The 26,194-nt window shown below is 40.3% G+C and overlaps 1 protein-coding gene across 2 annotated transcripts; it reads right to left on the bottom strand.

The window, feature by feature from the left end:
- Positions 1-217: 217 nt before the first annotated feature.
- On the bottom strand, positions 218-26,194 carry BNIP3L (BCL2 interacting protein 3 like). 2 transcript variants are annotated; one of them, XM_009455058.5, is made up of 7 exons: positions 23,652-23,797; positions 16,969-17,348; positions 16,060-16,243; positions 12,037-12,109; positions 5,235-5,338; positions 4,962-5,111; positions 218-2,978 (listed from the first exon to the last, which is right to left on the bottom strand). In XM_009455058.5, exons 3-7 carry the CDS (start codon positions 16,221-16,223, stop codon positions 2,930-2,932), a joined length of 540 nt encoding a protein of 179 aa, XP_009453333.1. In that variant the 5' UTR covers positions 16,224-16,243; positions 16,969-17,348; positions 23,652-23,797; the 3' UTR covers positions 218-2,929. The 2 variants fall into 2 exon arrangements, with proteins under 2 accessions (XP_009453333.1, XP_001162300.1); XM_001162300.8 differs by lacking the exons at positions 16,969-17,348; positions 23,652-23,797 and adding an exon at positions 24,244-26,194.

The following is a 26,194-nucleotide window of genomic DNA, read 5'->3' as shown; positions in this document are numbered from 1 at the left end:
AGGCAAACGCTCTGAATGCCACAGTCCCGAGGCACTCACGAATGCTCACACTGCGGTGACTGTCCCCACAGAACACCGTTCACACCCTGAGCACTGTTAGGAACTCCACTGCTGGGGAGCCAGATGACTGGAAGGCTGTGTGCAGGCGAGGAGGCCTCATCGCCTGCAACTCCCAGGCAACAGGTGCGACAGAAAAATGATATACTGACAGGAAAAGTTTTGTGAGAGCTTTAATGGCACAAAATGTTTATAGCTACAAGTTATACATGTATTGTAAACTGTATATAACGATACAAAGTGCTAACTAAAATAGATGAAGAATGCATAATCACTTTGGCTCAGTTAATTCCAATAATTTCCACAACGGGTTCATGAAAAAACTTATCTGACTGGCTAAGTCTTCAATTCTCATTTTTTTTAGAATAGTAAATATTTTTACTGCAATCACGGGAACTTGTTGCACTTTCCAATGTGCAAGTTTGTGCAGTTTTGCTCTTGATTCTATTTACAAACATCTTGAGCCAGTTTTCATCAAACATATGAAAAATGAAGCCTGCCTTTTTGTCCCCAAATTGTAAACAGGTGTAAAGCTTTTTAAACATTAACCTCACAATTTCAACTATTAATTGTTGAATTCTCCTTTCCAAACCACAATGTTTTCGTTCAACACAAATCTGGGTGTAGCAGTAAAACGTTCATCCCATGTGTTAGGGCTACAGATACATACTACATGCTCTCATAATAAATTCTACTGTGATGATGTATTCACGTTTTAAGTAATTTTCCATAATTTCACTGATGCTTTAAGAAAAAGGGCAACACTATGTTTCTTTTTAATGCTGAAAGAAATCATAAATATACCCAGTTTCAGTGGCACCACTGATAGAACTGCTGCTGAACTTGGAAAGAGCACAATGCACTAGCTGTAAGAAGTCACTTTCAGGTAAAGTGTAATTTTACTTTCCCCCCCTGTAATACCAATTGTAATAGAAATTGCATACCGTAGCAGTTTAGCTAGTCAGTTCTCCTAACTTTCCAGCCTTTCCAATTTTATTCAGGCTTTTCAAAAATCAGTGAGCCATCAGATTTACTTTCTTCCCAAAGAAATTCAAATATGAACACTTGAAATAAATAGGTTATAGAAGGCAAATCAAGTGTTACCAGGTTTAAGAGTAAGACAGAAACATGGTCTAGGAAAAAGATGTCCAAAATTATTTAGACATCAAATGCTAGAAAGAAAAAAGAAAATTACTTTCAAAACTAGGATATATCATCTTTCTTAAAGATAGCCAGCTATATTCTTGAAAAAAGATAAAAATTTTGTTTAATCTGTATGTTATTTTCCACTATAACACATCAATTTTACAAATGTTGATGTGAGAGAAAAGAGTTAGTTTCTGCAAACTGGCAAACCTGGCTGTCATAGTGTTTTTATTCAAGTTGACCTGATGCACTTTATAGATTGCTAGTTTTAAAATTAACAATGGTTCTCTAAATAGTCAATATCAATGTCTATATCATAAACAGTAATTATTTATATATAAAACATGTGGTATCCTTCAGAGTCATGCTAGATGTTCTGAAATCCAAGAAAATCTACTCGAGATAACTGGTCATCCTGATGCTTTCTAACAATTTGGTCCTAAAGCTTCACATTTTAGAAATGAACGAACAAGTATATCATTGAAGGAATCTGTTGAGTGTTCTGAACTTTAAGAGTTTACCATAACTGAAAAGACAGCTACATGAGAAAATGACCAGTGCCTGCAGTCGCAGGAATCACCTTGGGAAGACTGTACAGTAAACATTAATCAGTGAGAGATCAGAAGGAAACAAATGGCATCTTTTCAGAACGCTGTCAACTGTTCCCACAACCCAAGTCTGTTTTTCCAAGTTGTGCAAGTGCTTGGAATAACTCTGAAACAATTCTCTTCAGAGTTTAAAGGCTTCAGAGTATAGGTGATGCTTCCTAAAACAAGAAGCCTGTATTAACATCACAAATTGGAACTCATTCCAAAGCCTCTTCTTAGAGAAAAAAAAATAAAGAAATAAAAAACAAAAAATGTAAAGAAGGTCATGAAAAATTCACATGCAGCTAATTAACGTAAAAAATATCAAACACACGCAAAAATCTCAAAAAGCAATTTCATATATTTCTAGGCCTGAGACGTTCCTTATCAGAAAGAAAGATTCTACACCATAGAAAAGACAGCATTACAACATACTAGTATGAAAATCTGCTGATGTATTTTAGTTCTTATTCTATTTCATACCTATCATTTATACAGCTTGCCTCCTATAAATTAAAAGACGCTATTAGGAGGCTTAGACAAAAAGGTGGCTCCAAAGCTGGTTTAAAATAATTTTTTTATTGCCCAGGATATTTTTTTCTTGTGCCTTGCTTTTTTTTTTGTTTTGTTTTCTTTTTAATAACTATCAACTCAAACTTAGGGAAACTTGCCTTTGTCTTGGGGGAAAAAAAACAACTAGACAATAAAGCTTCTTTTACACCATTTGCTAACCTGATCTCGTTTTAAGAGAGAGATGGTAGTTATGTTGCAAGAGTAAAATTTATACCATGAATGATACAGGTCTAGTCTGGTGGCACTAATTAGAGATAACAGCATTGCTGACAAAATTATAATCTGCTGGTGGCATTTGCGGAAAAGAAGCCCTTGCAAATTTCTAAACAACAGTAAACTCTGTTAGGAAATTCTAAAATGTCTTCAGGCCAAAAAGGGTATAAGGTTAGTAAAATGCCTCAACAGAGTTTGAATAAAATACTGAATTTGAGAGTTACTGGAATTGGATATGTAAAAACAGGGTGGTAGGTTGGGTCATGCTTACAATGGTCTCAAGTTCAAATAAGCTACTGTGACAATACACCACTTCACAGGTCACACGCATTTCCAGGGGCTTTTCCTTTCCCTCAGTAGGTGCTGGCAGAGGGTGTGCTCAGTCGCTTTCCAATATAGATGCTGAAAGGAAGCAGAGGCATCATGTTTCACCTGTTTCAACAGTTCTATACCAGCTTGTCCACAGGTTGAACTCTACTTAAAACTCTTCAGTCTTTGTAAAAGGCTCTAAAGGTTTGTGGGTACCGCTCCCCAAACACCGTGAAATCATCACTGACTTTCTTAAAACCAGTCACCAGCCCGGCCAAACTGGTTTTATATGATTTTGTTTACTCATTAAATATCGGGGCTCGACAGCAAAGGGGTAGTGATTAGACAAAGTAAAGCCAGAGAGAACAGATCCCTCCACAGAGTAAATAAAGCAGCCCAACTCCTTCAAGATGTTCCTCTTTGGTGGACAGAAGGTTCTACTGACATTTCAGACACAAAAATATAGTAATATGTGAAATTATTCTGGTGCTCTATGTAGGACAAAAGAAAAAAAAAACCTTAAAAGCTGCCAGTGCTTTAAAGACAGCTCTTACTAATAACTCCTAAGGATTAGGGGCCTTATAATACTTTTTCATGCCAAGAAAGTATTTGGCCTCTTCAACAGCAAAAGCAGAAGGGAAGTTAAGGGAAGTATGTAACTAGCTTCACCTCCAGTGCAATTAAAGCAACGAACTTTTTAAACACTCTTTTTACATTCATCTATAGCAATAGTTATACTTACAGCCAAGACAAACAATCTGAAGATGACTGAAAGAGAGACGGCAAGGTATAGAAACCAATCGCTTAAGGGCAATGAACTGCTGTATAGGCAGCAATGTATTAAACTCCTACACCTGCCCCACATCAACCCCCACGCAACAGTCACACAGTCCCCTTCTGCACAAACCCCTTCTAGGTTGCTGTTTGTGATTACTGTCCTTGCCCTCACAAAAGCAGATCAAGCACCCAAGAGAGACAAGACGGGTGTGTGGAAAGCTGTATGCAAGTTTCTGAGGTCGTGACTAAGAATCTCTCTCCAATATGCTGAGCTCCTTAAAGGGAAGAAAAAGGATGACCCCATCTTCTGCATATCTTATACTGAAAATGACCCACTGGGCATGCTTAGAGCACAACATATGTCTTGAAAAAAATTAACAGCTACTGTTTAACTCCTAAAATCTTTCAGAAGTGTAATTCCTCAATTGTTTAAATCAAGGAAAAAAAGCAATTTATTTAAAAGATGTGGCTAAGAAACTAATGAATTACACGTAAATATGAGGTCGATTTTAGCAAAATAAATGAAAATACTACAAAGTTAAAAAAGGAAAAAATTAGCACCAATCAACCTACCAGTTTCATTAAAAAAAAACTATTCCATGTAATCATGTATTTTCCCATATGAAAAAAAGGTATTTGCACTGACCACAAAATGTACATGCTAAAGATTAGTTTAGTTCATAAATTACTCAAGATTAAATATTACACAACAAAACCCCAAAAGAAAAATCAATCACAGAAGAGTCCGCTTACATTTGATCATTTAGGGGATTATTATGAACATCTTTTTTTTTTTTTTTTCCCGAGATGGAGTCTCACTCTATCCCCCAGGCTGGAGTGCAGTGGCATGATCTCGGCTCACTGCAATTTCCGCCTCCCATGTTCAAGCGATTCTCCTGCCTCAGCCTCCCAAGTAGCTGGGACCACAGGCATGTACCACCATGGCCAGCTAATTTTTGTATTTTTAGTAGAGACCGGGTTTCACCATGTTGGCCAGGCTGGTCTCGAACTCCTGGCCTCAGGTCATCCACCCATCTTGGCCTCCCAAAGTGCTGGGATTACTGGCATGAGCCACCACACCAGGCCAAATATCTTATTTTCAAATAAGAAAACACACTCTACTATTATTAAAAATGCTTATTTGTAGAACAATTGTGCACCCACTTTTTTAAGTTCACCTTATTTGCACTAAAACACTGAAAGTAAAGCAATAAAAACTGCTTTCACATACATTTCTTCAATCTGAAAATAAGAGGATAAAATGAATGGAAAAAACTTCAGGAGTTGACCAGTACTTACCCTAGCCCCAAAGCCAAAACATGAGAAAGGAAGAGAGATGGAATGAACACCTTCAGAAATTCTGCGGAGAAAATACCCCCTTTCTTCATGGCTCCACTTTTCCTCATGCTTAAAGACACAGAACGTTTAGGGTGTCTGAAGTGGAACTCCCTGAGAAAGAAATTCAGAGGCAGATGTCATTTGCTGAAAATATCGTGGGGATTACCAGGCCCATTGCCTGTAAGCGTGCGCAGATCAACTGTGTCCACTGACAAGAAACATGTGAGAACTCACTTGGGTGGAATGTTTTCGGGTCTACTGGACCAGTCTGATACCCAGTCCGCACTTTTCTTCAAAGCCTCGACTTCCTTCTCTCCTTCTACAACTTCTTCTTCTGACTGTAAAGAAGAATTCAAACTTTAAGAAAAAAAGGAAGACCAATTCCTCCTAATACAAAGAAAAATCTAGACAGAAAAGATACCAAACTCATAAGGTTGTGTCTCAGAAATTTTAGATAACAAACATGTTGCTTTTCTAAAAAATGCTGAAAAATAATGTAAGATCAGAGTATGTAATATCTTCAGAACAACCTGAGTGAGCTTCACTGTTGGGATATCTAAGCACAGCACAGGAACTGCATAAGACTGTACTTTGGGATGTAATGCTAAGGGAAGTATGAAAAACCTCGATAAGAGTTAAATCTGGGCAATACTTACATGGAGGTCCATTATATTATTCTCTCTTGTATGCACTTAAAATTTTCGTAATTAGGCCGGGTGCAGTGGCTCATGCCTATAATCCCAGCACTTTGGGAGGCTGAGGCAGGCGGATCACTTGAGGTCAGAAGCTGGAGACCAGCCTGGCCAACATGGTAAAACCCCGTCTTTACTAAAAAAACCACAAAACTTATACGCTGGGCGCGGTGGCTCACGCCTGTAATCCCAGCACTTTGGGAGGCCGAGGTGAGTGGATCACAAGGTCAGGAGATCGAGACCATCCTGGCTAACACAGTGAAACCCTGTGTCTACTAAAAATACAAAAAAATTAGCTGGGCGTGATGGCGGGCACCTGTAGTCCCAGCTACTCGGGAGGCTGAGGCAGGAGAATGGCGTGAACCCAGGAGGCGGAGCTTGCAGTGAGCAGAGATCGCGCCACTACACTCCTGCCTGGGGGAAAGAGCGAGACTCCGCCTCAAAAAACAAAACAAAACAAAACAAAACAAAACAAACTTAGCCGGGCATGGTGGCGGGCACCTGTAATCCCAGCTACTTGAGAGGCTGAGGCAGAAGAATCGCTTGAGCCTGGGAGGTAGAGGTTGCTTGAGCCTGGGAGATGGAGCCGAGATCCAGCCACTACACTCCAGCCTGCGTGATAGAGTGAGATTCCATCTCAACAAAAAAAAGAAAAAAAAAATTTTCATAATTAAAAAAATAAAAGGAAATAAAAGGATATGCTAAAAATAAAATGATGAGAAGTAAAACAAAAATAAGTGAGAGATGTGATGAGGAAATAAATAATAGTATTTATTGAGCACTTAAAGGGGCAAGTATTATTCCAAGCATGTTACATGCATTTTTTTTTTTTTTTCTGGAGACAGGGTCTCCTGTGTCACCCAGGCCAGAGTGCAATCACAGCTTACTGCAGCCTCGAACTCCTGGGCTCAATTAATTCTCCCACCTCAACCTCCCAAGTAGCTGGGACTACAGGTGTGTGCCACCACGCCCAGCTAATTTTTGTATTTCTTTAAAGAGACAGTGTTTCACTATGTTGCCCAGCCTGGTCTTGAACTCCCGGGCCCAAGGGATCTTCCCTGCCTCAGCCTCCCAAAGTGCTGGGATTACAGGTGTGAGACACTGCACCCAGCCACATGCATTAACTTTCACCTTGCAACAAATAACCCTATAAAAATAATTATTAAAATCCCATTTTACAGATGAGGAGACTGAGACATAGATTAAATAACTTGCCTAAGGTTCCACAACCTTAGTACATAGCAGGGCCAGTACATAGCAGGGCCAGTATTCAAACCCAGGAATACTGTATAGAGAGGCCCTACTGTTAAGCACCAGGGTTTACTCTCTGGAAGGAGATTATATTTTTAGGACAAATTGCTATACAAACATTTTCCAAGGTTTCGAAACTATGTTAGCCAAAAGTTTTTGGGAATAATCTATAATAAGTTGAGTCAGAATTTAACATCTGTCATATCAAATAAAATAAAAAATGTGACTTTTAAAAATTGCTTATTATAACCTAAAGTTTCAGGCCAAGAACAATTAACATTTCCAATAGCTCCCCTTTTAATAGAACCAAAAGGAATGAAAAAGTCCTAAAAATGATATTTATTTATTCAGTATTATTTATTCAGTTTTCTTTTTGAGACGGAGTCTCGCTCTGTCACCCAGGCTGGAGTGCAGTGGCGTGACCTTGGCTCACTGCAACCTCTGCCTCCTGGGTTCTAGCAATTCTCCTGCCTCAGCTTCCAGAGTAGCTGGGATTATAGGCGTCTGGCACTACACCTGGCAAATTTTTATATTTTTCATAGAGACGGGGTTTCACCATGTTGGCCAGGCTGGTCTCGAACTCCTGACCTCAAGTGATGATCCACGCGCCTCAGCCTCCCAAAGTGTTGAGATTACAGGCGTGAGCCACCGTGCCTGGTCATAGTCAGTTTTAAGGAATGTCATGCTATGACCCCAAACCCAGGGGTCTCAAAACTAAGAAGCATTTTGACATTTTATTTTGTTTGACTAGGATTCACTCAAAAGAATGACCAAAGCTGTCATTCTTTTCAGTAGGTAGCTAAGAAATGCAGAGTCTGACATATTCACATGACTCTTGACAGGTCTAGTTCTCTGTGAAACAGCTACCCCAGAAAGGAGCTTCAGACAGGGCAAAGTAAAACCCCTGTGCGTTCTGCTGCTCTTGTTAGTACCAATCTTATCTAGTTCTGCTGAACTTGGCAAATTCCACTGAATGACACAATGTAGCATTTAGGATTAAGCTCCTTCCATTGGCTATTGAGATTACTCAGAATCATGAGTTGGCTCTTTGGAGTAACACTGAAATCATCCCAAATCAAAAACAATAAACTGTTACAATTTACTTGCACATCAGTTCCTGTACACACAATATCTGACTATACTCAACACACTGCAGGTCGCTTCTGTTTAGTTTCCTGCTTTGGCCTCACAGGTCTTTCTTTAAACCTGCTCAAAGATTTAACAAGTTAATATTTCATAATTTCTGACAGAATGAAACGCAGTAAGATTTCACGCTCTAATTTTTTTTTTCATGAGGATGGAATTTTCTCAGTTGAATGAAGCAAAGTTATCTCTGGACAAGTGTTTTAAAAAGAAAACAAAACAAAAAAGAACTCCAGAAGTTTCTCAACTTATAATACTTTAAGAATAAGAGTGGTAAGCTTTCCTCATTCACTACCACTCTGTGCTTCCTTTTATTAATCTTAAATTTGCCACTTTCAGGTTTTAAACTGCCTTCCAATTCTTAGAATTCCAGAATATGGTAAAAATGTACTTAATCTAATTACGTAAGATTTGTGCTTTTAAAATCAATAATCCTCTCTCTATACCTACATCTATTCAAAGAAGATTCTGGCTGGGCACCATGGCTCATGCCTGTAATCCCAGCACTTAGGGAGGCCGAGGTGGACGGATCACTTGAGGTTAGGAGTTTGAGACCAGCCTGGCCAACACGGCGAAACCCTGTCTTTACTAAAAATACAAAAATTAGCCAGGCGTTGTGGTGCACACCTGTAATCCCAGCTTCTTGGGCAGCTGAGGCAGCAGAACCACCTGGAAACAGAGGTTGCAGTGAGCCGATGCCACTGCACTCCAGCCTGGTGACAGAGTGAGGTCCATCTCAAAAACAAAAAACAAAAACAAAGAAGATTCTGATCGTTCTAGCCTGTTCTCTCACATGGAGTTCTTTGTTTTCTGATCACTTAAGTTTTCCTTCTCTGGTTTACCTCAAGGTCACTTTGTCCTCTAAATATGGATATTAAGCTGTATACCATGATTCATGTACAGATAAAAATCACAGTTTTACAAGACAGGAAATGGAGGATATTTTCTGTTTGGATCATTTTTCAGTAACACTCAACATTGTGCTGGCATTTTTGGTCCCAGAAACACAATGCAAAAATGTCTTCAATAAATAATCTATATTGCTTCTCGGACTTTTGGCTAAGATCAAGTGAAGAAACAATCTACAGTCTGTTTTCTGATACAAAACTGAGACTCTTGAGGATGATCATCCGAAAAGCAGTTTCATGGTCTTTTTCCTAAGTGCACACTGCCTTAGGCAGATTCCCCATACCATAACTCAGCAGACATTTTTCAGTTCATTCTCATGGCTTTGTGAGCTCTCCTGTTATCAATCGAATTCATTTACTTAGTCCAGTAGAAAGAACAAGGGCCACAGACTCAGACCTGCTTTGAATCCTGGCTCTAACAGTGACTTGCTTTGTGATCTTAGATAAGTAATTAGTACAAAGCCTCACTTTTTCCACTGGTCCATGGGGATAATATCACTGCTTTCACTGGATTGAGAACATTAAAAGAGAGGTGGGAGTAGTAACTCATGTCTGTAATTCCAGCACTTTGGGAGGCCGACATGGGAGGATCATTTGAGGCCAGGAGTTTGAAAACAGCCTGGGCAATATAGCGAGACTCTGTCTATACAAAAAAAAAATAAAAAAGTAGCCAGGCGTGGCAGTGTGAGCCTGTAGTCCCAGCTACTAGGGAGACTGAGGCAGAAAGATTGCTTGAGCTGAGAATCGAAGTCTGTGGTGAGCTATAACTGCACCACTACACTCCAGCCTGGGTGACAAAGCAAGACCCTGAGACGCTGTCTCCAAAAAAAAAAAAAAAAGAAACTGAGCACCTAGAACATATCTAGTTAATGTTAGTGACTTTACTTCCTCATCTTAGAAAAGCTTGAAAATGATATATAGTCCTTATAAACACATATAAAAACATTCTATAAGATCAAGTACAATAACAGTCCTTTAACTGCTTTTTTAAGTTTCCTAACCCTAAACTTTCTTCTTATTCAGGAAGAAAATCAATTTTCCCAAATCCTAAAGAAATTAATTTTTAAATTATTGTTTCTTCCATTAAAAAAAGGTAATGTCAAAGGTTTTTAAAAGTTTAAACTATACCTGCTGACAGCTCCCTTATTAAGTCTTACTCAACTGTTATTTCTCACAGGGGTTAGACTGTCTTTCCAAACTCTTCCCTCTGTTGAAACTGACCGATCTGATTGTCAACATAAAGTAAGTACCTCCTCTTGATGATAGCCTATGCTCTTTTAGGGATTTGGTCCTGAGAAGGGATCAACACTGGCAAACCTACCAAAGGCCAAAAACCTGACATTTTCTTTCCTGAATTTCAAAAATTCCTTTGGAATTCCAGGATAGATGCATTCAACTCTAGAATTCCATGTACATTCAATATTGAGTTAAGCCTGATTGCACATCTGCAACTCCATGAGCCAGGAAAGCACTTACCACAGTGCTCCACGGAGTTATTAAGTTCTTAAGGGAAAAATGTATGCAGAGAAGAGGAAGAAAGTCTAAGGTCAAATAAGCTTGGGCAACATTTGGTTTAATTAAACCCATTTCTTTTTTTCTTTTTTCTAGAGACAGAGAGTCTTGCTATGTTGCCCAGGCTGGACTCAAAACTTGTGGGGCTCAAGGGATCCTCCCACCTCCACCTCCCAAGTAGCTGAGACTACAGGCAAGTGCCACCATGTCCAGCTTAAACTATAATTTCTTTACTGCAGGAACTGGTCAGAATTACTCATGCGACTACTAGGGTGAGAGTGTGGGGGAACCTGGGGCTGCATTACCTTCCATTTATTTGACCTTTGAACAAATGTTCTTGAAAACACATTTTGGAAAATGCTAATCTAAACTTAAAGCTTTCTGTATAAAAGGTGATATAGATTGAAGAAATCCTCCTCAGGAAAGACCACGGCAAAGAATTCGATTTCTCTCCTGGATTCCGTGGTACACTTTCTGCTATGGAGACTTTGTAAGCTTTCTTCTACATCAGCTATAGCTTACTGCATGTGGCCAAACTGACATACATAAGCCAGCAATTCAAATGCTCCAGTCAGATCATCTTATATACGACAGCCTATTGTGAGCTTCTCTATAGTATAAAGCTCATCATCATAAAATAAATTTGTGTTGAATCCATAGATTTTCGACATTTCAGAGAAAAGCAAAAATAGAGCATAGTAAAGTATACAGGAATTCTGTGGCCTTTGGAAACAGAAAGAATACTGGGTGGATCTAAGACACACAAAATATTTCTAGTGCCCAGGACACAGAATAGTGAGAACCCGACAAAACAAGGTTTTTGTTGCGACTCATTCAAAGGTTCATTCAACATTTTTCAAGCACCCTAAATACAGGAGAAAAAGATAATGGTTCCCGTCCTCAAGAATTTGTACTCTAATGACACTTTTAGGTGATCTTACATATCAATAAAGTTAAAGGCTGGCTATGAGTATTCTAAATCATTAGCCACAATTATATACTTACCATATTTTAAGTCTTATAACACAAACATTTGTAAGATTTTAATACTATATCCATCTATGTTTCCAACATTGTCAACTCCTAGTAAACAATATTTATCTTGAAGGAATCCTGCATAATTTAGATAAATTTAAAATTTATCTCAAAAGCCACTGCTTTGATTTCAGATGCAAAAAAAAGTCTTCATGTCTAGTTCTAATACAACCTTCATCTTCATTTATTCTGTGGTCTTAAAGCATCTATCTCAGTCTTTTTCTACTTATAAACTCAAGAAACTAGCCTGGAGTATTGGCATGATTTATTATGGACAAGAATTTTCCAATTCGTTTAGAGTGACAGGGCCCAAAATCCTTAGTTGTAAAGGAGTGCGACAAGAACTATATCATCCTAAATAAATTCCAAAATCAGAAACTCAATAATAGCTTCAAACTATTCCTAAAAGTCTTCACATTTATTTTAGCAAAATATACTTAGAGAATTTACATCTTTCTTAATTGTTTACTGTAAATCAGAATCCCCCCGACACACCTGAGAGCTATGGTCCCTGCTGGTGTGCATTTCCACATCAAACATGATCTGCCCATCTTCTTGTGGCGAAGGGCTAGAAGAGAAGGAATTCAGCTATTAGTTTTAATTCTCACTTTGTCAAATGACTTAGACTCTACTAGAAATTAGAAAATTAAAAGTTACAGCAGTATGGCTTTGAAAAAGCAAATCAGAAAATATATCATAACCCTATACAAGAAAAATTTATGTGATATTAAAAGGCTAAATGAAATTGAGCATTCTTACTCCCAAAATGTTCTGCACTTTTTCAGTAGTAATGAAATCCTTCAAAATGATAAATTTGCAAAGGAAATACTACCTACAGACACAAACTGTCACATTCTCTTATATTTACTCTTTTGTCCATTAAAGGTAAAATAATCTTCAAATTCAGGAACTTCAGAGTTCTTTTTCTCAAAGTTCCCTCATCATTAAATAATTCACCAGTAGTTCTCAAAGTGCATAAGGTAGTTCTCAAAGACGCTTTCAGAGGGTCTTTGAGGTTACAGTTCCTTTCTCAATACTAGTAGGATTTATTTGCCTTTTTCATTCTCATTCTCCCATGTGTATAGTGGAATTTTCCGAAGGCTACATGATGTGTGATAGCACAACAGTTAGAATGCAAACACAGATGAGAACCAGCTGTCTTCTATTAAGCTTGGTATTAGAGATTTGTAAATGTGTAAAACAATGCCACTATTCTTATTAACTTGGAGGGTTTATAGAAAATAGGTATTTTCACTAAAAAATGCTACTTATGTTAAAATGTATTATTTTTGAATGAATATATATTTTCTCTGTTTTAATTTCTAATATAGTAAATATCAAAATATATAAACCCACAAACAAGTTTTTTGGGGTCCCTAATGATTTTTAAGAATGTAAAGGTATGTAATGACCAAAAACTTTGAGAACCACTATTTTACTTATTTCAGAAATATTTGCTTTGAGATATTTCAGAGTGAATTATATAACTTATATATTAATATAAAACCTTTATGATTGCACAAAATACATTCTTAGAACTGTAACAATTTACAAATAAGTTTTTAGACAAAAACAACATGATCACAAACTGCACTTGATACAAGAGATGAACAGAATGTGCTAAGTTAATTTCTTAGCTTTATTAATGATTTCTTGTATAAAAACTAAAAGTCACTGGGGATCCTTCACTACATACACAAACCCTCCCCCAAAATCTAAAATAGAAATAAAAAATATTTGGGGCTTAACTTGCTGAAAGGAATAGATATTAACTATTAAAGTTATCAAGAGTATGTATATAATGTTAATTAATGTATAGAGACGTTGGTGAGACTGACTCAGAAATAAGATCGTCAGAAATTTATCAGACAGATTAGGCCTAGGAGTCTTTTAGACTGGTATAATTGACATAGGAGATTTTTAAATGGGGACAGGAAAACCGAAAAGCTGGTTCTGTATCAAACCAACGTCATATATATTTAGGAAATTTTTGTCTTGAACTAGCACAGGAGTCAACCCGAACTGGGCACTCCTACTGGCCTCAGTTTACCATCTTTGTGCTCCTAACTGTTGGGTTCACAGCTACACATCAAGTTAAGGGTCAGCCTTACACAGCCGTGACCAGGTCAAGGCAGTCAGGGTGACAAAGTCAAGAATCCTATGGAAGCATTGCTCTGCTTCTATATGCTTCTTCACACTGGCACCAACCTCTTCTCTAAACTGTTTACTCCTCCTAACAATTTGGAAGGCATTAGAGCTTCACCCATGGCACATATTAGAATCGGCTGGGGAGCTTTTAAAATATTGTGACGTCTCTACCCTGCCCCTTGTCAACCAAAATGAGAAGTTCTTGAGATGCAGTCCGTGTGCTGCCATTTTTAAAAGCTTTTGGGTGAATCTAGTGTGCCGTCAAGGTGAAAACCCCTGTGACAGGGTGAAAGGCAAAGCAGAACACACTGGGGTTCCCAGCTAACAACCCCTGCGGCAACACAAATATTTCTTTTTTTTTTTTTTTTTTTTTTGAGACGGAGTCTCGCTCTGTCGCCCAGGCTGGAGTGCAGTGGCGCGATCTCGGCTCACTGCAAGCTCCACCTCCCGGGTTCACGCCATTCTCCTGCCTCAGCCTCCCGAGTAGCAACACAAATATTTCTATGGAATAATTTTTAAGTTGAAAATATACATAAATCAGCTCTAGGACTGATACCCAACAACCCTAAAACATTTCCCCCTACAAGAAACACTTCCCAATTACTTTTCACATATAGAGACGCATGGCAATTCAAATGATGTGAGTTTTGAAGACACTCCTCAATGGTAAAGCGTGTTAGTAGGCTATCCCAGAAGACTCGAGTTCTAGCCATTCTCTGAAAGACGACCACTAATCTAGGGCCTGGAGAGACATAAGATGAGGGGTACGAAAGTGTTCAAAAGCATTTGCCATGCCTCCTCATGGCAACCTAAACTTAAACATGATCATAGGAGGGTGAAGGCATATTCAGTCACACGTAAAACTGCACCATAAATGAAGTAAGATGAACAGACAAGTAAGCAGGTGACTCTTCTCTGCTCATTGACAGCACCATGTGAACAACAGGCTCATGGACACCGTGGTATCAATGATCAAGGCCTACACACCTGAACGCAGAGTGAAAGCCTTGTTGACAGGCCGTAACAAGCAGAAAACTTGAGAAACCCATCAGCAAGTTCCATAATATAAATATAAATCTTCATTCGGAAAGACAGACTAATGCTGTAGCTACTGGAATCAAGGGCAAGCTGTTCAGAAGAGAGCCATCTGCTCTGGTTCCGCTTATGACAAGAGCCATCCCAGGCTCTAAGAAGCACAGGGACAAGTCAGGGATGACACGGGGGTGGCGGGGGTGCACAGTGTGCCACAGAGCCAACAAACCAGTCCCCCGCTGCCTTGGCAACATTAGTGGATCATAAGCCACTCAGGAAGTTGGACATGATTTAACTCATTTCTCCTTTTTTTCACTTCTTCTGATAAGTAATAATATGTGCAATATACACAATTTTTACAAAATACAAAAATGTTAAGAAGAAACATATCCATACTGCATTCCTAAAAATAGTCACTGTTTACATTTCCTTAATCCACTTCCCGTGCATTTGCATTTTCTAAATGGTTAACATCAGTTAACAACCACCCAGAAGGTCATCCAGTGCCCCATAATGCTAACAGTGTAGCTGTCACTGAAACAAGAATTTCTTAAATGTCATTTAATATCTAGCCCTTCTGAAAAAAAAAAAAACAGAAAAGTTTATACTAAAAAATAATGACCTGGTTTCATTCCACACACATATCTCGTTGTATTCTTACTCTTTCACCATAAGCAGTCCTTAATCCATGTAATTAGTTTCTTCAGCTCAAATATAGAAAAATGAGGTCTGAAACAAAACATCCTCTGAGAAAGCAGAGGAGACTTCAAAACTATCTTTACAGACCTTGGTTGGTGCTTCCAACTGTGCAAATATTGCTATAACATGAAGCAACCTGCAGTTCCTATGAATCAAACATTTACTGAGTGTCTACTACGTGCCAGCACCATTACTGTGAAGGTAATAAAAATTAAACATGGCCCCTGCCCTTTGCAACGTCAAGATCTAGAAGGGAAGACACATATATACAGAGGTAACTAATTCAAGAACAGTCTGTGATCTGTAACACAGGGACACAAAGGAAAATGGGGGAAAGTCAGATTAATTCTATAAATTAGCATTTATGCCACTGAATTTTAAACTGATAAACTGCTAGAAACAATATAATCTGGGTAAGAAAAATGACAATCTGGGGAAAAACAGTGGGCACTGAAGCACCTGTCAATTAGCTGTCTCATATAAACACAATATATATCTGTGCAATATATATTATACTACAATATATCAGAAGGCATATTTTGCTAAGTGAAGATTTAAGCAAATAAATTTTTCCTAGAGAGAATGGGCCCTGTAACCCACCTGTTTCCTGAATTCCACCAAAACATGGGTCTCACTTACCTGTCACAGTGAGAACTGCCTCTGGAACTACTCTGTCCTGATTCATGTTGTGCATCCAAAAGAATCTTCTCCATGTCTCCATTGTGGATGGAGGATGAGGATGGTACGTGTTCCAGCCCCCCATTTTTCCCATTGCCATTATCATTGCCATTGCTGCTGTTCATGGGTAGCTCCACCCAGGAACCTGTTGGACAAGTCAGATAAGTTAACCACAGCAGAACTGAAATCTGTCATGTGCGCACAGATGTGAACATGGTGAATCCAGATAAGAATTCTGACTCTCCTCAAACCAAATGTAAAAGTATTCTGAAGAAAATAAATAAGAAGTAATAAAAGTCTAAAGATCTATATAGTTCTGTTCCTGAAATAGCTCATGCCATCAACTGAGAAACAGCTCAAACTCTAAAACATCTCAGAAAATGTGTTTTTCAGTCAATTTCTCTCTGGGTAAAGCTTGGTTTATAATAACACTCTACTGAAAACTCAGGTTACTTTTCAAAAAAAAATTGCTACTTTTAGGCTATTTACCTTTAACATTTTAGTTGGTGTATATATACACACACACTTTCTTCATAGTCTACCTAAGCTACTCAGCTGTATCTGCTCCAGAAATGAAATAAATATATCACCTACAAATTTCATAAAAGGTCATCTAAGTAAGTTAGCAACTATATCCTACTTAGTGCAAACAACTGAGAAACTCCTAGAGAGGGAACCTAAATCCAATAGCAAAAATTTCAATTTGTGCACAAATCAGGAGCATAAAATTAATGCAGCTGGTTAACTAAATCAGGTGATAATGCTAAAAATTCAGAAAAAAGCTTTATCTCTATCTCACTGATTAGTTTCTTCATTTCCTTTGTATCTCAGGCTTTCTAGTCCTTCTCCTTTTTTATACACTAAACATACCTTGTGAACTTGTCTTTTTTCTTTTCTCTCCCACGGGTTTCTACTTTCTAGGGTTTTCATTAAACCCTGTTGATTTGGGGGCAGAAACAACTGCACATCAGCTACAGGCAAACACGAAAAGTTTTCTTGGACAAAAAGTTGAAGGGGTGGAGCCACAGAAAAAGGGGATGTGCCACTGGTAATTTTGCATAGGTCTTGAAAATATTTATTGGTCTGATGAGTTTGCTAAATGTTATTAAGGTGCTTTAATTTTAACAAGAGTTGAGGCCAGGTACAGTGGCTCACACATGTAATCCCAGCACTTTGGGAGGCTGAGGCACCAGGATTGCTTGAATCCAGGAGTTTGACACCAGCCTGGGCAACATGGCAAGACCCTGTCTCTACAAAAGAATAGTAAGTAAGTAAATAAATAAATTGTTAACAGTAGCCAATAAACTTAACTTCACAGCAAAAAGAGATAGTGGTATATTTTGTTCATAATTTCCATTTCTTACAATAAATTTTGTTTTAGAAAATGTACCCAAGCAGCTTGGTGTGGCCATCCCTCTAAACTCCCAGCAGAAGTGTTAGAGAGTTCCAGGGATGAACAAGGAGTTCCGTCAGTAAGTTGAAGTAAAATCATCAAAACTGGCTCAAACTCTAAAATGCACTCTAAATGTGGCGATGGCTACACCAGTTCCAGAGTGAACTGAACATCACCCTCACAAGAAGGAAAGCTCCAAGGCAGACCTAGCTGGGAATCTGACCCCATCACTTCCTGTCTACCTGTGTGACCTGAGCTTCAGCTTCCTCATTTGTAAACAGAGATAATAATAACACCGGGGTGCTGTGACGATTTAGTAGTATCAAGTGCTGGTAAATAGAAGATGCTCAGTTATACACTAGAATTTTCTTTTATAAATACTTAGAACTCTTTCCTTTCCATTTGAGGCAGCCCCAGTGGCTACCACCATCCCATAATCACCACCAATTCCTTAGGACTCTGCTGCCAAACGACACAGTTGTACAACATCTCCATGGCCTCATTCTATACACACATAAAATGGACACAGGCTAGAGAACTCAAAATGGATTAACAAATACAACTAGCAAAGCTAAGAGAGATCTAACATTGAAGATAATTTATCTCGAGTGCCTCTGGAGTGTATAAGAAATACGCCAAAAGCATCCCTAAATTTAGAGCTCTGCAACATATTTCAACTGGAGAGAAAGGGGGTGGGGGAGAGAATATGTACATAAAAACAGTTTTTTTTTCTGACTCTCACTGTTTCTAGGATTTTCAAACTTATTTTTAAACCAATGGGACCAGTTCTTCTTGTATAGAAGCCTAACGTGTACAATAGTAGCAAACCAAAACCCAGAGCTGCTCTGACAGAAGCAGAGGTAAGGAACCAGGAGTTCCAGATAGGTCTCTGTGGAAGTCAGTCTTCCCTAAAATACAATTAATATTCACTTGAAGTAGGCAATCAAAGAGAAAAAAGGGTGTAACAAACAATATCAGGTTTTCTGGTCCTTACTTTTGTTTTTCTTTTGAGACAGTCTTGCATTGTCACCCAGGCTGTAGTACAGTGGCACAATCACAGCTCACTGCAGCCTTGATTCCTGGGCCCAAGCAATCCTCCCACCTCAGCCTCCCAAGAAGCTGGGACTACAGGGCACATGCCACCATGCCCGACTTATTTATTTATTTATTTATTTATTTAGTAGAGACAGGGTCTCCCTACATTGCCCAGGTTGGTCTCAAACTCCTGGGCTTCAGCAATCCTCCCACCTCAGCCTCCCAAAGTGCTGGGCTTACAGGTATGAGCCACTGCTCCCAACCTGGTTTTTACTTTTTTGAAGGACTTTCAAATCAATGTCTGGATCCTATTTTCTTCATTAAAAACACATAAGCAATCATAATCCAATATATACTTTTGGAACCTGAAAGAGACATACCTAGAAAAGCTTAGTAAAAGTGATCTCTGCTGTGGCCTCCACACCCTGAATCATAACTGAAAGCATTTCTACTTAAGGCGGACAATTTGTACTTGGGATACACTGGTATAGTGTGGTCAGGGGCTGAGACTGAAGCCAGGCTCCCACTCTCAGTTATAGCTGTTACCCTCGCACAGGGTACTTAACCTCTTTGTGCCTCAGTTTTCTCATCTATAAAATAGAGATAATAACTGTATCTACCTCGAAGACTTTGTTAGGAGGATTAAATGAATATAGCACGCAGAACAATAAGAAAGGTCCCTAAGAAAGTTTTAGCTACTACAATTATATTCTGTATCATAGAAAAACCATTCCTTACTGGAAAAATGTGTTCCTAGAAAACGTAAACATCAGTACATAAAATTAAAAATTAACATCTCTCCCAACCTCCCGTTCCTACTCCCAAAGGAGCCACTTTTGACAGTTTCACATGGAGACTTGCAGAGTTTTTGTCAATGAAATATAGGTCTGTTTTTGCTTTTGTTTTTATAAAGAAATGGAACTGTACCATACACACATACTGACATATTCTGTAAGTCGTTTTTCAAATGTCTTCCCTATCAATATATACTGACATTCATTCTTTTGAACAACTGCATTGCATCTCATCTTTTATAAAGATATACCATACTTTAACCATTATCTAAATGGCAATGGTTAACTACTACTGAGATGGTTGTTTCTAATACTTTGTTATTACAATCAGGGCTTCAGTGAACATTCTGGAGAATAATTTGACAATAGGTATTAACAGCCTTAAAAGGGTAGATTTCCTTTAATTAATTAAGGGTAATTCTCTTTCAAAAATATCATCTATGGAAATACATAGTGGTGCAGAGAAAGTTATGTACACAGGCATTAAGAGGCTACATATTAATCTTTTGAGTAACACATAAAAAAGCAAATGTGTCTTCCTCAATAGATGAACAACACGTCTGTTTCCCATCACCCGATTTGTTCCTGATTTACAGCCTCAGAATTTCTTAGTGTTCTAACTCTACCAATCCTCACAAAGTCCCTTTTTACTTGGAAAGGAAACAAGGCTAGATAAGAGGTTTGTGCTGTCCAAGCAACACAAAGTAGAAAACAACCACAGAGTGAATTCTCCTCCTAATGATCAAGCTTGAAAACTAAAAGCTGGAAGCTTTCTCCATTATCTAAAAGACTTTACAAACTAAGAGCTGTTCCTTATGCCAATTTGTACATAATATGCAATGACATGAGATATTTTCTGGTTTGGGTTTTTGGGAATGACTAAGAGATTCAGAGAAACTTCTGTGAATGCTTCTCCGTTCTCTAACATAATAGACTGTGAAGGGTGGTCCAATAATTGTGATTATACTCATTGCCGTATGTTGTATAATCTTCACAGTTTTATCATCACTAGTTCAATCCTCTTGCAAGAAGAAGAAGAGAGGAGCTTTGGGACAAGGGGAGGAGAGAATGAAGAGTATTTCTCCTCATCTTTCCCCCTAACTTTTCAAGGCCCACATGTAACTCTTTGAAATTTCATTATATTTACATTCTTTCCTCAAAGCTTTTCATTCATTATTGAAAGGAATCCAGACCAGGCCAACCTGATGCTGAAATCCAGACCAGGCCAACAAGAGTTACTGGCATTCTTCTTAAATAAAAAAATAAATAAATAAATTTTTGAAAAGTTGGTCTTTTTGCAGAAGTATGTATTTACATACAAGTTACGTAGGTATTCAAAACATTATTATGAGGCAGTGACAATCCATGAAGGCCTTAAGAGCACTCTTCATAACAAGAAAGCAAGGACATTGTGCTTGAAGATGTTTCTATTTAAAAAAAAGAGTTTGTGACCAGTTTGGGCAACAAAGCGAAACTCCATCTCTACAAAAAATAAGTTAGCCGGTGACCAGCCTGGGTGACAAAGTGAAACTCGAACTCTACAAGAAATAAAATAATTAGCTGGATGTGGGGGCGTACACCTGCAGTCCTAGCTACTTGGGAGGCTGAGGCAGGAGGATCACTTGAGCCCAGGAGGTCGAAGCTGCCATGAGCTATGACTGCACCACTGCACTCCAGTTTGGGTGACAAAGCAAGACCCTGTCTCAAAAAAACAAAAAACAAAAAAGAACAAGAAAATTTGAAAAGAAAAAAAAGGCTGTACTTCTCAACAACAAGAATTATACTACGATTTACACTACTACTTTGGTTTTCCTTATTCGGCCTATTGAATCTTATTCAAACATTCTTAAGGAAGTTGATAGTTTTCTTAACAATAAAACAAACTGGACAACATCCTTTTGACTTGGAAGGAGTTTGGGTATTTGCCCTGTAATTTTTAATGAAAGTGAACAGTCTCTCCACAGCGGTAAAGTTAAAAAAAAAAATCACAGAAATACTTCACTATTCAAATACTTCAGTAATTTGCTATTGAAACTCTGCTTTGACCCCTGAACCAAAGATAAAATCCCAAACGCAAGATAATCTGTACATTTCTTCTCCTGTTTTTCAGTTGTGCAACTTTACCCAACAAAGTCCTTCGACTTATCAGCAATTTGGATAGTACTAGATGCCTGAATAAGTTGTTTTGCCCATTGCCCAAAAATCACTTCAAGGAATTCAATGAGGCTTCTTGTTTTGTTCAGTACAGTGTTGTGTAATGAGCTAAAAAAACGAACAGAGTGAGAGGCAAGAAGGGAGTAATTAAATATGGCAATATCTAAAAGCTTTTCAGAAAGCTCACCCTATCCCACACAAAATACTTTCTATCTAGCAGATGTCCCAAAGCAACATTTTGATATCCCATGCAGGCTGAGTGTACTTCCACCTCTGTAAGAGCTGATGTCAGCCAAGCAGGAACCGACTGGCCGAAGACATCAAACTCCTCATAGGTCTGTCAGACACCAAGATAAACAATGACATATGGCTCAGCCCCGCCCCCCCTTCCCCCCCTTTTTTTTTTGAGACAGAGTCTTGCTCTGTCACCCAGGCTGGAGTGCAGTGGTGTGATTTCGGCTCACTGCAACCTCTGCCTCCCGGATTCAAGCGATTCTCCTGCCTCAGCCTCCTGAATAGCTGGGATTACAGGCGCCCAACACCAAGCCAGGCTAATTTTTGTATTTTCAGTAGAGAGGGGGTTGTTCGCTCACCATGTTGGCCAGGCTGGTCTCGAACTCCTGACCTCAAGTGATCCACTCGCTTTGGCCTCCCAAAGTGCTGGGATGACAGGTGTGAGCCATCGTGCCCTGCCTGGCTCAGCCCTTTTTGTTGTTGTTGTTAAAGGGTCAAAGGAAGATGAAAATCCCTTTGCTTTCAGTGAAATCACGTACACCTACCAAGTATCTTCACTCATAAGAAAACTGTACAATTAAGAAACAATACTAAAAAGAAACAGAAAGGTTGGCCACCTTTGTCAATTAGGTAGAATAACACACTGACAAAATAAGACACACAGACCAGCAGGAGGTTCTGCACCACTGAAAAGAAGCCGGTGCGATGGCTCAAGCCTGTAATCCCAGCACTTTGGGAGGCCCAGGCGGGCGGATCACGTGAGGTCAGGAGTTTGAGACCAGCCTGGCCAACATGGTGAGAGACCAACAACCCCCTCTCTACTGAAAATACAAAAATTAGCCTAGCTTGGTGTCGGGGGCGCCTGTAATCCCAGCTACATGGCGAAACTTCGTCTCTACTAAAAATACAAAAATTAGCTGGGCGGGTGGCAGGCACCTGTAGTCCCAGCTACTCGGGAGGCTGAGGCAGAAGAATCGCTTGCACCTGGGAGGCGGAGGTTGTAGACAGAGCGAGACTCTACCTCAAAAAAAAAAAAAGTCCTCAAAAGAGCAGTAGACAGGCTGAACATGAGAACCTCTGCTTTGCTCCCAGCCGGTTGTGAACTTGGACAAGGCCATTTACTCTAGACCTGTTTCTCTACAGGCAAACAACAGGAGGCAGTTAGCTAGTTCTGAAGTTTCTTCCCATTCTAAAATCTAAGACAGTATGCTAAACATGGGCAAATAACTTAAAATTGCATAGGAATATGTGATACAAGTAACGTTTAAAGACTCATACATTCATCCTAATTTACTGTGGGAAATAATATAACCATCTTACATTCTGAAATATATGACACTTAAAGGTTTTGGGAATTAACCCATCAAAACCTGGAGCAGCAGCATCCATCTTAAAATCTCCAAACTCCATCGCTACCTGGTGAGGGCTCAAACTCTCTTCCCTAAAATAATCTTCAGGCCACACTGGAAGCACCTCCCTCTTACGAAAGATACTGCATGACCTTTAAGCATCCAAGTGGTTTTGAAAAGACTTCATCTGGCCATATGCTCACTGCTCCCATTACCTCTTTCCCAAGAGTTGAATTAAAGAAAGGTTAGGCAAGAACCCTTCCAAGAAGGCTCCCGGTTCTCACGACTAGGAACAATCTGAGGACAAGATGTCTGGGCAGCGGAATGTTATGAAAAGACCCTGGCCTGGGTTGTCTATCAGCCTGGTCCGTTAACTTTCAACTGCCCGAGTGCGTTTTTAATTCCGTTTCTTTAAATGCATGGCCCCAGACTCCCTGACGTGTGCAATCCTGGGTGGTTCAGGAGACTGCTCTCAGCTTTACTGGGCGCACAACCCATCGCTTTAAAAAAAAAAAAAAAATCACTTGGGCAACTTCGAGAAATCTAATAAAAAAATAAAAAAGGAGAAAGGAGAAGCAAGGCACAGCCTCTCACCCCACACGTGACTGAAGCCACCCCTAGACGAGCAAATGAATTTTCCTGACAAACATGTGGCAACAAAGGAATGTTCGCTGGGGGCTCCCGCGCCCGCCAGACGCTGCCCGCCCGCGGGCCCCGCACACCTGATCCCCGACACGTCCCGCGGCAGCCGCCCGCCCCGCCCCGCTCCCGCGCGTCCATCCCCCGGCGTCCCCGCCGCACGTCCCCATCCCGGCCCACGTCCCCTCCGCGGCCCGCTCCGCCCACCCGGCCTCCCCGCCCCCCAGGCCCGCCCCCGCCCCGCCCCGCCCGGCTCCGCTGCTGGGGACCACCCCCCGCACCAGGGGGATCCGCGCTACCCGCGCCGCTCCCGGACCGCGAACCCAAACGGCCCCCGGCCCAAGACCCCAGGAGGCAACAGAGAGGCCCGGAGCAAGGCAGGCGCCCCTCCTCTTGACAGGGGACGGGAGCTGTCAGTCACCTGGACATCCCATGCCTGGGCCAATCAGCTGCCTTCTCCTCCCGCCTCCCGCGCCGCGCCGGTGGCGGCGGCCGGGGCTGCTCCTCCTCCCCCATCCCCTTCACTGAGCCTCGGCCCCACACTCACTATTGAGGCCGGCCGGCGGGGGCAGAGACTGCTCATTTTCCTCGCAGTTGTTGTTGTTGTTGTGCAGGGGCGGCGGCGGCTCGACTAGGTGGGACGACATCGTCGGACAGCTGGCAGGGCTGCGGCAGCAGCAGGACCGTCTCCGGCACTCAGGCAGCAACACAACAAGCCGAGTCCGCCGCCCCCTTTTCTGCGCCTGCGCCGTCCCTCCCCTACCCCTGACGTCAGGGCCCGCCCAGGCCACGTGATGACAACACAACAAGCGACCGGACGGGGCAGGGGCGCTCCCCTGCGGGCCCCGGACGTGGAGACGCTCGAGTCAGGCTGACGCGCGCGCCGGGAACGAACTCTTGCGCGTGACTTGGGATGACCGGATGGGATGAGTGATGCCAATGGCAGTGGGAGAGAGGATGAGGAGAAGCGGAATGAGGAAGTGCGCTCCTGTGTTCGCGCCCGTGCCTCCTCTCACACAGGCTCCACACTGCTTCACCCAGCCCTGCGCATGCATCTGTTTTCTACCTCTTAGGACTCACTTCTGCAATAGGTGTCTTGGGGACACAAAAGAAGCCCCAAACCCAGGTGCCTCCACGTGTAAACTCCAAATAAAGCTGCTGAAACATCAACACTCCATACGGGAAACAAGGGAAGGCCGCCCCCAAATTTAATTGTTACAGAATTTTTAAAATGTCGATTACAAACACACCATCATTGTGAAAAAAAGAGAAAGAAGAAAGGGGAAGAAGGAAAAAAGAAAAATTCAGGAAAACAGAGAGAAGAAAGTACTCACCCAAATCCCATCGACTAATCGCTTTCTGGGACATGACGTGGGAAGCCGTTTATCCTGTACGTGGATGACATTAAACTATGTTCCTGAGCACACCTCCTACTTCACATCTCCATGTCTTCGTCCAGTCTCCTTGGTCTGATTTATGAGTGACATATGTTTCTCGCAGTCTCTAACTTGTCTTTTAATTTGTTTTTTTCACTCTGTAGAAGCTTAAGGTTTTCATGTAATCAGATTTATCATTCTTACATGGCTTGGGGAGACCTTCACACCAAGATTATTAATCTGTAATTCCCTTATAACTTTTTCTAATTTTCTTATAGGCTTAACTTTACATTTAGAGCTCTAATCCATCTGAAATTTATTTTCCATATGCTGTAAATTATTTAACTTCAATTCTTCCCAATTTTTGTAGCCCATTGACCTAATAATATTAATTTTAAGCCATCCTTTCTACACTGATTTGAAATTGCACCTTTGTCACTCTCTGACCACAAAAATGTGAGTCTGTTTCAGGGCTATCTGCAATACCTCTGTTAGATAACTATTAAAGTTTCTCTTCCTTTGTCTTTTTCAGATGTTAATGGCTAGTTACTCTTCAGATGAACTTAAAAATGGACTTGTCCAAGATTGACCTTGTGTTGGTAATTATTGAAGCTATGTAATACATTAAAGTATTCCTCTAATTTTTTAATATATTTGAAAAATTCCATGCTAAAAGGTTTTTTTTAAGGATTGATTTGTCAAATCCCTTTGCAAATTCTTTTAAGATTTTGGTCAGAAATGAACTCTATTAATAGATCGAGTGCTGTTTCTGGTCATACCCGGAAGCAGGAGTTCAAGCCGCAGCTGGTAGGGATTGGCGGCTGCTGGCCATCTGAGTTTTATTCAAACTGCTCCCCGTGAAGCCAGTCTTCAGCCAGAATGTCCAGCAGAAACAACAACAAGCTGCCCAGCAACCTGACTGCAGTTACAGAATCTGATGAAGCGAGACCCACCACCCTCCATCTAGGAGTTTCTACAGCAGTATAATCACTACACATCCAATGTGGGGATTTTCAAATTGCAACCATATAAACCCGGTAAAGAACTAGCAGAGCTGGTGGTGTTTATGGCACAGAACGTCCTAAATATGTGCATCTGAATAATAGGGGAGAGAGAAACTTC

The sequence above is a fragment of the Pan troglodytes genome, chromosome 7 (genome assembly GCF_028858775.2).
Source record: "Pan troglodytes isolate AG18354 chromosome 7, NHGRI_mPanTro3-v2.0_pri, whole genome shotgun sequence".
NCBI classification, from domain to species: Eukaryota; Metazoa; Chordata; class Mammalia; order Primates; family Hominidae; genus Pan; species Pan troglodytes.
This window is presented reverse-complemented; position numbering and strand designations above follow the sequence as displayed.